The 15,750-nt window shown below is 39.0% G+C and overlaps 1 protein-coding gene across 1 annotated transcript; it reads right to left on the reverse strand.

Moving 5' to 3' along the window:
• Positions 1-212: 212 nt before the first annotated feature.
• LOC103462565 (fibulin-7) lies at positions 213-7,708 on the reverse strand. The gene is made up of 8 exons (XM_008405446.3): positions 7,341-7,708; positions 4,863-5,022; positions 4,603-4,773; positions 3,986-4,111; positions 3,174-3,350; positions 2,958-3,095; positions 2,380-2,515; positions 213-1,938 (listed from the first exon to the last, which is right to left on the reverse strand). The coding sequence occupies exons 1-8, from the start codon at positions 7,407-7,409 to the stop codon at positions 1,575-1,577; spliced, it is 1,341 nt and encodes a 446-aa protein (XP_008403668.1). The 5' UTR covers positions 7,410-7,708; the 3' UTR covers positions 213-1,574.
• Positions 7,709-15,750: the final 8,042 nt, after the last annotated feature.

Below are 15,750 nucleotides of genomic sequence, written 5' to 3' on the forward strand. Positions count from 1 at the left end.
GCTTAGTTTGATTTATCCAAAGAGAGAACCTTAATTTTTTGCTGTCATGTGCTTGAAAACTGCAACCAGGACATGGCGTTCTTCTATGCCACAGTGGAGTCTATTATTATTTGTCTTTTCAATATTCTTCCACCTGAGCTGTGGATTTCCACTGACCTCTGGCTGCTGCTTCTGTCATGCTTGTGTTTATAAAGTACTCAAATGCAGAGAGACACTGTGACAAAACAGGATGCTTTAATAAAATAATGAAAACTCACAGAAAATTACACTGGTAGAGCAGGTCAAGGAAACGCATAATGAACAGAACAATCCATAGATGAACAGTGAGAACCCGTCCATTCATCCATCCATTTTCTTGACACCCTTGTCCCTTAGTGGGGTCAGGAGGGGTGAACAGTGAGAAAAAGTGAGCTCATATACTAAGGAAATAACATAGAACCAAATCAGAGACGACGAGGACCAGCTGGGGCAGAATGCATGCAGGTAAGCAGAGGGACAGACTAATAACACAAGAGAGTTACACTCAAAGAAACTGCAAATTGAGGAGGGAAAGAATAAAACTCTTATTATAGGAGAACAAAATCCAACGTACAAAGAACAGAACACCTAGCTAAACTAAGAAAATACAAAAGAATGACCTTATACAGCAGCATCATTCTAGTGCCCACAAAGAAATTAACTGTAATATGGCAAAACTGAATTAACATAGCACTAAGGACATCATCAACAACATATAAACACAAATGAAAACCAAAACACCTGTAGATCATGACAGCTTCTTTGAAAAATGGTTTCAGGCCACATCAGATTCTGCACTGTGTTCATGCAACACTTTACCACTGCATTATGCAGCTTTCCTGTCGGATTTAATAACTAACATTATAAATTAAAGTTTGTGGCTGTTATGTGACCATGTTAAAGCTTTATGAATACTTTTGGAAGGCACTTCATCTTCCATTAAAAAAGACAGAGAAACAATCACACAGATCGTGCATTTGGGGTTCGTGGAACATTTACTTTTTTTGCCTTTTCTAAAGTTAAATTTATACTTGCACTTTAATCACAGAAGCCCTTTTCAGCAGCTTAATTTCAGCTGCCCCTGCTCTAAACAGTGTTCGCTCTGTCCTGTCGTACTTCATGGTTTTTAACAACCACTGCTCACATTTATCAGGTCTTCCAACGCATTCCTTGGTTTTTGCAGCATGTTTCACTTTATTTTCAGTGTATTTACAGATTTTAACAAACATGTTTTTCTTTTTTTGAAGTTTTACAAATGAAAGGCCAGACTTTAAATTGTTTACGTGATATTTAATAATTGCACCGAGGCACAAGTATGAAGTTTTACCACACAAGTCTTCAAACCAGAATAAAAAGCAGCAAAATAATAGTTATGTAATGTTCACTCATCATGTATTCATCACCCATATCGTCACAGCATGCTTGGTAGTTTTATTCAGGACTGACAGTTTAATTATGTCTTGCTTTGCCTCATGTAAATGCTGGTTTTCTGTATAACTTACAATCTTCTTAATCTTAGTAAAATATTAATTTCACTTTTTTTTTTCTTTTTTTGTTTAGAATTCATACTGGGAAACAAACATGGTGATTTTGGTGATGTACCTTCCCAGCTGGACCCGTCTCTCCAGCTCGCTCATCTCCACCTCCGCCTCCAGAGTGGTGGGGCCCTGGACGGGGCTCACCAGCATTAGCTGACCCGTCTGACGGTCTGAGCGCTGGACTGTGAAGTGGCGGCGTGCTTGCCGCCCCCCGAGTAAGGTGAAGCGAAGCGTGTCGCCCAATTGACGGAGGGCCGAGACCCTGAACATGACGCGCGGGGCAGACAGGTTGGACACAACAGCGAGGTAATGATAGGAAAAGGAGGTTGGGGTCTGAGAGCAGGCTTTGTTGTCCAAAGGGCAGGGGTTACGTTCGCAACGCCTGGAAGAGAACAAAGGAGAATTTAAAGTTTGTTTTCTACGTTAAATATCGTATTTTCCTTTCATTGCTGTCAAAGTTAACTTAGGCTCTCATCCATCCATCGTTGCATCACCTCAGACTGAGCATGATCTTCAGAGAAGAAATGCTTATGACAATAAAACTGTTATAGTAAAATATTTAAAACGATTTTTAAAATAATTTAAGTGTTTGTGAATATATGTATTATTAACACAGTTTAACGTTAATATAAAGTGTCTGAGCTATGTCTCCCCAAAGTGCATTAAAGACAACAGGAGCTTTGGTTTCTGGGATCAGACCCTTTATATGTCTATCAGGACTATATGCGCTGAATTTTTATTTTCCTTATTTTGTGTTGAAACTAAATAGAAATAGACCGACTTTTACTTGATTTTTAGAGACAGTGTTAAAGGTTTCTCTCACATGGGTGATGTTTTGACATATGTTGCATGAGGGATTTTGGGGCAGTCCACCCGAACACACTGGAAGCCACCGTATGTGTTAACACACATCTGGTCGTTTGTGCAGTTGTTCTGCCTGGTAGCGCACTCATCAATATCTGTGAGAAAGAAAAAGGACCAGGAGTTTCAATGATTAAACAGAACACTTTATGTTGTTCGAACTGAGAAGAAAAGATGCTAATAAAACTATATGTATCTTTTTTAGTTTATGCACATAAAAATACATATTCTTGACTCTCAGTCTAAAAGGGTTAGCTTAAATACAGGACTTTATGTTTTCCTAATACACTACAGGTAGTCTTCAGGTACTGGCACAGTTTAAAAACATCACATTTTTAATAGCATGTTATTATCGTTTTCTTTGTTTCCTTTTACGTCAAGGCTGCACCCACTTCTTTCATAACCCCATCACTTTTTTGTGGTTTTTGCCTCAGTTTGCTTGTCCTGTATCTTTAAAACACATTTTTAGATGTTTCAACTTCATTTTCTATGACATGGACGTAGTAAGCTGGTCTCCAATCTCCATAAGTGTTTCTTCACCTTTGCAGCTGCGTCCGTCACGAGTCACATTATACCCAGCAGGACAGGAGCAGCGATAGCCTCCAGGGGTGTTAACACACTTATGCAAACACAGTTTTCCTGCTGGTCCATTATGGAAGAGGTCACATTCATCTATATCTGCAACGCACAATGAACACACATCAGACATCCTAAACAGGCTTTTGTGGTTAGAGTTCAACTAACTATGGAGCGTACCTGTGCAGCTGTAGCTGTCTCTGCCAGAGATGGTGTATCCTGGCTCACAGGTGCAGTGGGTGGTTCCCTGCACTATAGTGCAGCGTGACGGACGAACGTACGCCCCAGTCGTGGCAGCTGGTACGGTGGAAGCAGCCAGAGTGGAGCCAGCAGAAGTATTTGTTGTGGTGATAAAGACTGAAGGAGAGGAGGGTTGAGAAGTGGTGGTCAGACACAGAAAAGGCTTTCAGTTTGATGCAGTGTTTCTTTGACAGAGCACCGTTTGTGTGTCAACTCCAATTTTTCAGTCTCACACAATGGGACAGACAGATCAGTCAGAGCTGCCAACGGCAAAGGATTGAAGCATTTCGATCAATTCCGTAACAGTATTTTGATTCCTCTTTTTTTCTTTTCATACTCAGAAGTGTAGACGTTGCACGTTTGCAGTGGGAGTGCTGGAGATGCCTCTGCTTGGCCCACCTCTCAGATGTGTGCAGAAAAATAGCATTTTTGGTTCAGCGATCCAAGAGGTCTTTAAGTATGAGAGCAATAGTGTTTACCAAACATACTGTTGGAGATTTGTCGCAAATAAAAGATGTCTGTGTTGTTTGTAAAACTGAAACATTGAAGAAACTCGTGTCTTTTGGACAGATTTTGACGTAGACAATTTAATTAGTCACATTGTAACTGCATTTACATGTGTTGCAAATTCAATTTTTTATTTCAAGAGCAAAATCTTAATGTTTTACTACCTTATTATGAAGGTGAACTGGCAAACGAAAAGTACCATTCCCATACATGCGCAGCGCGGGCATGTTGTGCTTTAAACTCACATGTCGGCACAGGGCTTTGACAGGTCTCTCCAGCCCAGCCTTTGGCACAGACACAAGAAAACTGGTCCACCTCATCCACGCACGTCCCACCGTTCAGGCAGGGAGACGATGCGCACTCATTGAAGTCTGAGGGAGGAAGACAGAGACGAGGTTACGCACCGCTGGTACTTTTGAACGCTGCAGCTCACGTGACATGTGCAACTTGATAACCCTGATCCTCGAGCCACCAGGACATCGCGACATATGGATGCACGAGATAGAAATATGAGAAAATAATTGGGCAAATGAAGACTAATGTTTGGAGTTGCCAATTTGTAGGAAAACATATGTTTGATCAAAAAGCCTGTGAGCTGTTATGTCAAAGTCAGGAAGCAGTCAGGAGGGACAAAGAGGCTGGAATGGAATATCCCATGTCAGACCTTCTCTGGACAACAACCAACATATGAAAAAAAAGAAATGTGATCACAGAGCGCATTTAAAATGCACCTTTATGTGGAAAACTGTGGCATTTCTGATGAAACGGTGTCAAAATGAAAGGCAGATAGGATTGTAAAAGTGACGAGAGAGTAAAGTGATTGTTTGAGAGAAGGGCACACAGCACAGGACTCGACTCAAACCTCGACATGTCGGCTGCTGGCCAGTCCAGGTGAGGCTTTCTTGACAAACTCTGCTTTCTGATCCCACAATCTCATACCCGGGGTCACACAGAAAGTGGACCTCATGGCCGACACCGTGGGATTTGCCGAGTTTCCTCCCATTAATGGGTGCATCGAGTTTCGGACAAGTACCTTGCAAAAATACAGACATTAAACAAAAACGGCAACGTAAAATTAAAATTCACTTTTTCTCAAATTCATCTATCTACATTTCAGCTTACTGTTTGTAGATTTTGCTGTCTGCTTCCCTGTACCGCTCTGCAGTAAATTTATTTTCTTCCTCAGGTTGCGCAGACTTTGCAAACAGGAGGCTTCATGGGCCGACAAAAGCTTCTGCACCTGCTTCAGCGTACCTTGGATTTCCTGTCTGTTTGGACAGTCCTGGCACAAAGCAGAGCAGTAAGCAAAGTTCAGAACGGCAGTGTTGCAGATTTTCAGTAGTTTTTGCAGCAGATTGCAAGAGACCCTAAAACCTCAGGATCTATTGGTTGCATGTTGTGGTCTAAACTCTTCAAAAGCTTGCTCTACGAATGTTTAAAATTACAGAAAGTTCTTCTGAAATGTTCTTCAAAGGAAACGCTGGTTTCCTTGATTTATTTCTGTTCCATTGCAGCAATTACTCCTTCTGGGGTCTGTTGAAAATAAATATTTAGCTACGGTGAAAGATCTTCTGAAGTGAGAGACCGCAAGCCACTGCTGTCACTTACCGATGAGCCAGCAAGATAACTTTTTTTAGATCTATTAAATAATAAATACTACATATAAATCGCCATGAACATTTTTTCTTCCAGATGGCAAAGAGCTTCAGCGTATGGCCACAAACATATGCGTAAAATGAAGATTTGTGCTATTTAGCTGTTCATGTGTGGATCATGCTGTACTTTCGAAAAACATTCATAGCCACTATTTTTTTTGCATTTTGTAAAATGACTGTTGCAAACTTCAATGCATTTCATTATGGTTTTATGCAATCGTTCAATACAAAGTAGTGTAAAAAGGCAAAGTGGTCGGAAATGTGCCTTTCACCACAACAAGCTTTGAAAAATCACCGAATTAGAAAATAGAGTTCAGAATTTTGTTGAATGAAACCAATTCTAGGTTTTATTTGCAACTTTTTCCACAAGCAAACACTGGAAGAAGGCGCTCTGATCAGAAGAGACCAAAACCTTTTGGTCAGCACGCAAAGTGCTAAACATAGTAGTTGTAGCATCATGCTGTGGGATTACTTTTAGTGCTGGTGAGAATATAAGTGGAACTAAATATAGGGTGACCCTGGAATATAACTTATTTATCCCTTACAATGACAGAGTTTACATCAAATCATAAAGATTTTATTTTGGGATTAAAATGTTCTGTGTGAAAGTCATAAAATTACATACATATACAACACTGGAAAAAAAATAAGAGACCACTTAAAATGATCAGTTTCTCAGACTTGACTTTTTATAGGTATATATGTTTGAGTAAAATGCACATTGTTCTTTTATTCTATGAACTACTGACAACATGCCTCTGAAATTACAAGCAAAAATTTTGTATTAGCAGAAAGTAACGAAAACGATGCAGATCTTTCAGACCTCAAATAATACAAAGAAAACAAGTTCACATTCATTTAGAAACAACAATACTAATGCTTTAACTCAGGAAGAGTTCAGAAATCAGTATTTGTTGGAAAAACTAGGAGGTTTTCAATGGGGTTCAGTGCAGTGGGCTCTTAATTTCATTCCAGAGTTGCATGTATGTTACTTTCATTGAAAAGCAGATTTAAAACAAAACCAGTTGGGTTCAGTCTGGACTATAGCTGCCTTCCATCTGTTAAATCACTACATGGTAGTGGATGTAGAGGGAGAGGAGGGCTAGATTCTTGTTTTTAGGCTACACGTTTCCCTTCATTACACTCATTCATTCATCTCTATCGTTGCACCACCTGCCCAGCCTCTCCTGCATGTTTTTGCACAACCAATTAGTGTTTTCGTCCAGCAGAGGTTATGCAAGAAACGCAAATATTTGTCAAAAAACAGGCTCAGCGGAGGTTTGGAAAGACTTCAGTCATCTGGTGGAGATGGAGGCTGGTGTTCACAGTGTTGCTCTCAAAGGCCTCTTTCTGCTCGCGCTAGACAGGATTTTACATGGCTTCCTGTTAATTCACTAATGTTTCCACAGTCGGCACGGAATTACAGTAAAAATCTAAACAAATCAAACCAAAATAAGCAGCATATGGGTACATATACTGCTTCAAGGACCCAAATGATCATGCTCATGTTCTTACATTTATTTATAAACCTGCTCATGCTGTCCACATCTCAGGAGAACGCAAACAAATACTGCACACGAAGGTACAGTTATAGATGTAATGAAGTGAAGAGAGTCATTCACAGACACACTGAACTTCCTGGAAATGTTTTGCAGCCTTGCAGTGAAGCACAGCACAGATACGGTCGTGATTTCAGCCCTGGCGGACTGTGGCATGTTGTTCCTGAAGCTTGCGTGCAAAGCAGAGGGAAAAGAAGCTTTTCTCTCTTTAGTACAGCGAGAACTTTCATGATCATACTCATGAGTACCTCAGAGCATAAAGGAATTTGTGAGAAGTTAACCCTTAATAGCAAATGTTATTATGAGAGACTGAAACTAAACTGAACTTCACATTTCGACACATTCTGCACATTAGTCAGGAACTTTTTTTCTGTAGAGATTCTTACCTGTCCAAACGCAGAATGGAGGGAGCACACATATACCAAAGCAATGAGATTCACAGCTGATGCTAACATGTTTCCAGTGCGCGGTCCTTTGGTGTGTTGGAAGCTATCAGCAGAGTGAACTTGAACTGAGCTTCCCTGAGAGGGAGCAGGAACATCAGGTGAGGAAATAGTCCTGAGTGGAAAAACTGCCGTAGTTAAATGGTGTGGAATGCTGGGTTTACTTTACAGCAACCAATCAGGGGAAAGAGTTTTGGAGGAAAAATGTGACCATGTTATTATCCCTTCACTTAACTTGGAGAGCACTTCCCCTCTATGCAAGCAGCTTAAATGTATGTGAACCCGTAGAGAAGCTGTGCCCTCTGCAGGAGCATGTGTGCATACTGTACATGCATCCCTGCCCTCTGCATTCACTGCTTTAAACCATTTATTCATCAAGTTTTATGAACTTTTAAGGAAGATGATACTTTTACCTACATGAGGCTATTGAAGGTTGTAGCAGATTCCATGACTCTTGATGCAACCCTTAAAATGTAGAGAAGATCCCAGGCTGAAGACGTCAACGTTGGGATTTCTTTTTTTAAAATATTCATGATAAACAGCATGTTGTCCCAGGTTTTCTACAACGCCTTCTGTTCTTCCTCTTTTAATAAGCAGGGCATATCTTTTTGCATATATAGAGAGAGATTTTAGCTGCCCAGAAGACCTGGGGTGGTCGTTAGATTTTCCTGTTCATTATGTGTCATACAGTACATTTTCAATAGGAACCAGATCTGTCCAGTCAGCCGTTAATGTTTTGTTTTTGAAGTCATGCAGAAGGAACTCCATCTTTGTCCTGCTGAAATAACAATGGAACCATCAGCAAAATGTGACGATACTTTGATGGCAGTACACGCCAAAGTAAAACTTTAATGTGCACCTCTGTTTTGCACCACAACAGTTCTCCCCCCCCCCCATTTTACATCAAAACACCCAAATAATAATAATTATCATAATATGTAATATGATTTAAAATGAGACCTTCAGCAATTGTTGGCACATTTTTCCATCAATTGACTTCTTTATTTGGTTAAATTTTAAAATAGTAATATGTGTGTGGAAAACAGTAACAGTTCTCCTGTACAAATGATCAGATTAGTCAGCACTAATTTAGAGTAAATGTAAAATCAAGGCACTTTCTCTGACAAACGGATCAAATCCAGGCCCAGTTATACACAAATATATAAGCAAATGAAGCTAATACAATCCAGTCATATTTAACTAAATGAAATAAAGTATTTTTCAATCCTTGTGTGGCACAATCCAAATTCAGTTTATAATCCAGCTGGTAAACATGATCTACTTAAGAACATTGCATTGAGTTGTTTTCTTTGCAGCAACCCTTCCTCCTGAGAAAGATGTGGCAAGAAAGAATTGTTGTTTTTTTAGAAAATACTTATCCTGATGGTCTGTATGTTTTGAAGCTAATGTCAAATATGAAACAGTAAAAAGGAATGTGTTTGTTCATGCAGACATGAAATTAAATTTGAGTACAAAAAATAAGTACAAAAAAGTATGAAGACAGAACCTCTGTACTCTTTTAGTAAAGTGTTGTCATCGGCATGAGTTAAATGTTGTACTGCTGTGATTTTGAATACCAGTTATGGGATCAATCATTAATAACTCCTTTGGTTGCTGGATTGACCTGAGAAATCATCTCAGCAGGTGGGCTTTTCTCACTAACCCCAGATGGGGATTTGAACCGACTGCTGTAAGACAAATCCTTGCTGAAACCAAACTTAAAGAGATAAAGGAGAACATGACAACGATGGAAACCGGATCCTCAAAGCAGGCATCCCACAGAGAGACACGAGCCTGTGGTGCCGCTCTGCAGCCGTCCTCAGACTGTGAATCAGAGCCCGACGCTTAGATCGCGATTAGATCAGAGCACAAAGCTTAGATCGTGATTTGTGTCTTTTACAATAGGAGACATGGAGAAAAGGGTGTGTGGGGAGAACTTACCCCAATTCGACTTCATTTGATTTCATTTTAAGTTATCTCCTATAAATGATACGCTCTAAAAACAGTCTCTGTTACCTGCACTTTCAAAATAAAAGTTCAGTTCCAGGGGATGAGCGTTGCAGGCAAACATTAGTCTATCAAAGAAGACCTAAGATTAATCACAATAATATACTAAACCTTTGATGAGTAACTCCCCCTCAAGCCATTTGAATTTCTTAACCTAAGTTATTTAAGTTATTTAATCTAGAAATACAATTAATGTATATATATTTTATAATTTTGTCAAAAATCATTGTATGTGCTGTTCTAGTTTGCCTAAATTTAATTGCTGTCATCTTTTTGGGGTTATAAAACATAGATACTATTATTTTAAAGAAGGCTAGCATAACATTATTAGATTATTGATTTATTAGAGCACAAATAAAAAATTTTTTATCTGCATTTTATTTAACAAATCAGTCAGAATTGAAAATATGCTTCACGTCATCAAAACCTAAAACATGGATAAGAAACAAATACTTACATAAAACAATCAAGTCAGAGCAAAATATTATGTTTTCAAACGCACTTAATTTATGGAGTTAAACAGCTTAAACGTTTTATTGAAAAGTGTTTATTTATTCATTCACTACGATGTGCTGTTAGGTTTTTACAAAGAAGCAACATTTAAAAGGTTAGAAACTGTAAAGTGAACAATTTTATCAACTGAATGAAGTCCCATGAAAACTTTGAAAAGCGCATTGCTCCAGCCGGTGTGAGGACATGTGACTGGCTGCAGACGAGGGGGAGGAGAGGAGCAGGGAGGCAGGATAACTGAGAGCCAGACAAGTGCTGCTACAGCGAAGGATTTGGTGGGAGTTCATCATGGGCTCCGAAGTAACTCCCAGAAGCTTGGATCTGCTTCTCAATTTGTTTCTGCTGGCAACATTGAGCTGGACCAGCCAAACTCTGGCAGAGACACCGGATGTCAGAGCAGTGACACTCCAACTCAGAGTACAAAACTTTCTATGTGTATCTACAGTATGTGTGGGCATATAGAAAGTGGGTAACATTTTGCATTTAACATGTTGGAATCAAGATTTAAAGCAGATTTAAAGATGTGGTAGTGACTATAACATCTGATAGTGCTAAATGCTCTAAATCGAATCCTCTATACAGATAAATGGAGTTGCATGCTTTGTTGAGTCTCGTGAACTTTGAGAGACAGACTTGTCAAAAGCTATCCTCCAGCCACACACTTAGACGAGCCATTTGCATTTTGTTGCTGCAGCAACAGCAGTAGAAGAGTAAACAATAGTAAATCAGAATTTGTTTTTATCTTTCAGGACTCGGGGTGAAGGAGCTCTCTCAGGTTGTTGCCCAGCACAATAGGCTGAGGAGCCGGGTCATGCCCACTGCGGCTAACATGCAAAAGATAGCTAGTAGCACCTAACGTCAGTCTTCTCTTGAGTGATACGCTACCTGTCAGCTAAATGTAAGATTTAACATTCTTTTGCTAAAAATATTTATTTTGTAAAATTTCCATAATCTTCCATGATAATCTTCATATAATTTCTTGTGATTTTTGACAATATTTTGTTTATGGTTAGTCTGATAATTTGAGCAACCCATTCATCTTTGAAGTGTTATTTTTGATCATTGTTGTATGAGAACGTCCTGGCTAAATATCAATTACTTTTTGAAAATAAATTAATTAATACTGCTCTAACTTCTTTAATCAGGTAAGGATTTGTTCTGTTCATTAAAGTAGCATTTTGTATCTTCAACTGAATAATAAGAATGAAAACCAAATTTCTATTTGATTCTCCTTGTTAATTATTGAGCCACAATCTTCTCCAAAACTTTGGAAATCTGTTTGACCAGATCAGCTGCTCCATATTTGAAGACAGGCAAAGCTTGAAATTTTGTGCTGGAGCTTTTCTAACATCCTGAAGCCTCAAGCTGTGCTGCAGAATTAAGATTTTATTCTACGTGAACACTGGATTAAGATTCACTATCCAAAACAGTCCAAAACAAAACTGTTTTTTTTTTTTTCCTCTCCAACATAATAATAGTGCTACTTCTAACAACACTTTTATTTGCACCGCTGCTCATCAAATCATGTTCTCTTCACTGGTTGTTCAAAATGTATAGAGTGAAGCTGTTTGATCCTCCAGCCACCACAAGGGGGTGCTGCAGCTCCAGCTACTGGGCACATGAAACCCTCCCCCGGTGCTTGCGGCTCCTTTTTCTTAGGAGCAGAGTAACACGGTAATGATGATGAGGGTGCTGTCAGCTGTGCTGATGAAACAGATGTCAGAATAGAAAACATTGCTGCTGATGTGTGTGGGCAGATCTGAGCGGCTTGCTATTCCCAGAATGAGACCGACAGTGTTGCAACTATCTTCATAAAGATAAATTTTCACATTTTAGCTTCACTCCGCTGACTGCGTCAGACCGTGTTGTTTCACTGAAGATCATTTCTTCTGAGAGGAATGCGTTGATAGTCTCAGGAATGTGAAACAGAACCGTTAGTGCCACATTTGCTCTGTGGCGCTGCGGGCTGATTGATAACAGTTGACAGTTTGAATGAAGCCAAAATCAATTAGCTGTGCAAAGACTCTTGTAAGGGTAATTCTGCAAAATTACACGAATGAATCTTTCCTCTGCCTCCGTTTGAAACATTTAGGTCAAAAAAAAAATTGGAAATAAGTTTAGGTTGTTTTCGAATAATGACACTCACTTTTATTATTCTAATGTTCAGCGTGTTTTATATTAGCTGAAATTTGCTTGCCCTGAAATGCTAATCTGCACTATTGTCCTATGTGTATGATTATTAGCAGTTGATAATGATGGATTTTGAAGCAGATAAGAGACTTAATACCTCCTGGGCCTAATATAAGATTTGTGCGAGGGCGTACTGTCACTTCATCGTTGATTACATCCTTAGAGCCACCCGTACAGAGAGAGCCCCTTTCTTCGACTGCTCTCCAGTCTCAGAGAACTGCTCTCAACTGATAAGGCTGTAATGAGGAAGAGAGGATGTGGATAATCAGCCTACATTTTCAGCTCTGGTATTACAGGTAATTTCCCCGTAAAAACCCTCAGAGGAAGCTTTGCTGAGCTGAAGAGGCAAATTAAAGAGCTTTACTGATAAACGTTAAAAGGTTCAGGGCTTTGGCTGTGTTTGTGAAAATCTGAAAACGATTTCGCCTCTTGCACGTAAGAATGAACCAGAAGGCATTGTGTGGAGATTATAATGTAGTGATTATTATATAGGCTTTAAGGTTTTTTTTTTTGAATGAGATAAAACACCAACACTTCAAGAATGACTGAATTTCCCTCTTTTTTTCCATCATTGTGCCTTCTCGCCAGGTTCTAAGTTTTTTCAAGCCAGAAGTATTAGGAGGTAATATCAACACCTGTAGAGAAAGAAATGAAAGTTAAGCCATTATGATTTCCATAAAGCCTTTGACCTCTGTTTGCATTGTTTTTTATTATCACACTTATCTTACCATTTCTGAAAGTCCTGCCTTTATTTTGACAGTGTGAGCTTCAAAGAGGCCTAAAACTTAAAAGACTTAAAATATTGCAAGTTTGTTAAGGAGGCCAAACTTCCGTTGAATCTCCGAATGTCTGGTTATATTTCTCCAGATTTTTTGCAGGAGTCTCAAAATGTTTCTTTGGACTTTCTTTGTTTCTTTGTTTATGTACAATTTCCTTTCCTATTGAAAGGAAGATTTACTCTGATCTATTAATCTAAAGGAATGAATCAGTATTTTTGGTGAAATTCATTCGTTTCCCCCAAAGACCTACAAATCGAGCACAATCAACTTAAATATTAGCTGGATATTTTGCCCAACTTGGCTATCAAAAACTCACATAATAAAAAAAACAAAAAACTTTTAAAGATCTTCAAGCCTGAAGAATTACTGATCAAAACCACTTTAAAAGATTAGGATATAGAAAAAAAAATAGGTGGCTTAAAACTATTGAATACTACTATACTACTTAGTGAGTGCCAGGATTAAACTCAGTCCTCTTTGTTGCTTTCCACATATTTAAAATAAATCTTTGTTGTCACAACAGAAAGGGCAAAGAGTCAGGGAGGAGACATTAGACCAGAGGTCAGCAGCATGACTATGATGTAGGGTCTTCTCAGGTAAGGAGGGGTTACAACATGATGAAGAAAAGACAAGGAAAGGGAAGATTATTTGCAATGTTATAACAAAAATAAAGCTGTGCAAGTTTGATGCAACATTTTAAAAAAGGTGCCACAAAATGAGTAATTGCAGCATCCTGCAGGGTCTGTGATCCAGCAGCGAATAAGACACCAGGACACTTGAGCTCCTGAGTTTGAGTCAGAGCAGGTCAGATTTCCTGGTTGAGAACTTTTGTCTTAAATGCAGCAGGGCTGACTCTCATCTCTGATTCTGTTTGAGGTGTTCATAGACGGGATCTCAGAGTGTGGCTGTGGGAAGGAGAGTGTTTGGTCTGGAAGCCTCAGGGCCTCATCTTTGCCTTTTGTGGATGATGTGGTTCTGTTGGCATTTTCAGGCCATGACCTTCAGCGTTCACTGGAGCATTTCGCTGCCGAGTGTGAATCGGCCCGGATGAGAGGCAGCTTAGCACCCCCCCCTTCTTTTTTTTTTTTTTTTTAAGCCACAAGTTCTTCCTTTCAACAAAATTAGAGGCTTTAGATTAGTCTAGTGTTCCAGCAGTGACGGGAGATATGGACGGAAAGCGGGAAACTAGCTACAAAAATGCTAGCGGACATTCTAACCTTTCTTCTTAATAATAAATACAATAAAAGCTAAATTTCATCAGAAAGTTAACACAACCAATCTGACTAGATCTCAAATAGCTTAATCTCTTTGTGTTGTGTCTCATAGTCTCATGGAGGATTATGAAATATCTTTGAAACAAAGGTCATCTTATCGTCCGTGCACCTCGATGTGGTGTGCATGTCACATCTGTCAAAATAATACATTTAAGTGGAAGGTTTCATGCATAGCTGCAGAACGTTTTCTTTCAGTCTCACCAGAGATCTGGAAAATTCGCATTTCATGTCCTTTGCTTCCGTAAAAGCATGTGATGGAGCTCCAGGGTCTATTACTTACAATCATTTAAGCAGTTATAATACCCAAACTTTAAAAAAAAAAAAAGAAACAACTAAGTTACAAAGAGTAACAACCAAGGTAAACACCAAATAAAAATTATCTCCTGAAGACAAAATGAATTAGTGAAGCACTGACATAGATGGGAGATGTCACACACCTGGAGGGGTGTGACATTTCACACCTATTACACCTCTGGAAACTAAGCAGTCACTTGTTTTTACGTCTGGAACATGAAATAATTGAAAGGATTTTATAAATTGTTGTTTTAGATTAGATTTGACGTGTTCCTTGGGATTCATTTACTTTGCCAACGAGCCAAATTGTCTGTATGCAGAACTTGAAAAGGTTTGAGGTGAAATAAGTTGCTGCAGCTTAAATCATCTGTCTGTCCGGCTTATATGTGCGGAAAGCAGGTGCCAGTCCATAATGTTAAAGGAGGGACAGACACTCAAAACCAACTCTTTTCATTTCTGACATGAGCTGTAGTCGCATCTCTCATAGTTTTTCTTTTTTCTTTTTTTTTGTCAGTGGCTCAAACATACTCCGCAAGAACAGAGAAACCTGTAATTTTATTTGAGGTGGCAAGAACAAGAACAGATCTTTCTGGCCAGGACATTTTTTGCTTCTCATGAACTCAAGTGCAGAAGTCTTGGGAAGTCCTCACATGTCATTCCCACTGCAGAATTTGTATATGGCAAGAACGGAACAAAATAGTTTAGTTCTTGCAGCCCTGGGCGAAGGAACTGTTCTTGCAGGATGTGTACAGGCCTTTGATCTCATGTTTCTGCTCTCTATTTGTTATACTTGTTCCTCATAAAGCATTTCTGTATAACAACTTGTTTCCTCCTTTTTCCAAAGAAACGCTGAAATTATGCATACATTTTGTTGACAATCCTGTTGACAATGCTCTCCTAGCTTGGATGAGACATTAGCTTCCTTATTTGTTTTTCAAACAAATAACCTTTTATTGCTTCATTATAAGCTTCAAAGATCGTAAGGGCTGAACACGGGTTTGATAATAAGACAAGGATGGAAACAGAAACACGCCTGCAATTGACAGGTTGACTCTAAAACTGATGAATTAGGTTACATTAACATGGCGTCATGATTAGAGTATAAGTTTTACCACCACGGCTGAATTAAAAACATTTTGGACACACTTTTATTTTTGTCATAATAACCAATGAGATTAGAGATAAACTGATTTTAACTAATCAAACGAGAGATTGTGCCCAATATGAAGTGCCAGGGGAATCAAAAGAGAAAATAATTGGAGTACTGAAGATTGATTAAAAAAAAATCTACCTTAGTTA

Source organism: Poecilia reticulata, chromosome 3 (genome assembly GCF_904066995.2).
Source record: "Poecilia reticulata chromosome 3, P_reticulata-male-v2, whole genome shotgun sequence".
NCBI lineage: Eukaryota > Metazoa > Chordata > Actinopteri > Cyprinodontiformes > Poeciliidae > Poecilia > Poecilia reticulata.

Excerpts from the sequence above, each read along its gene's own strand:
- LOC103462565 (XM_008405446.3), bottom strand. The coding sequence starts at position 7,409 with ATGTTAGCATCAGCTGTGAATCTCATTGCTTTGGTATATGTGTGCTCC. Across the intron at positions 4,774-4,862 it reads GACAGCAAAATCTACAAACA|GTACTTGTCCGAAACTCGAT; the intron begins GTAAGCTGAAAT and ends TATTTTTGCAAG. Across the intron at positions 3,351-3,985 it reads TCAAAGCCCTGTGCCGACAT|TCTTTATCACCACAACAAAT; the intron begins GTGAGTTTAAAG and ends CCTCTCCTTCAG.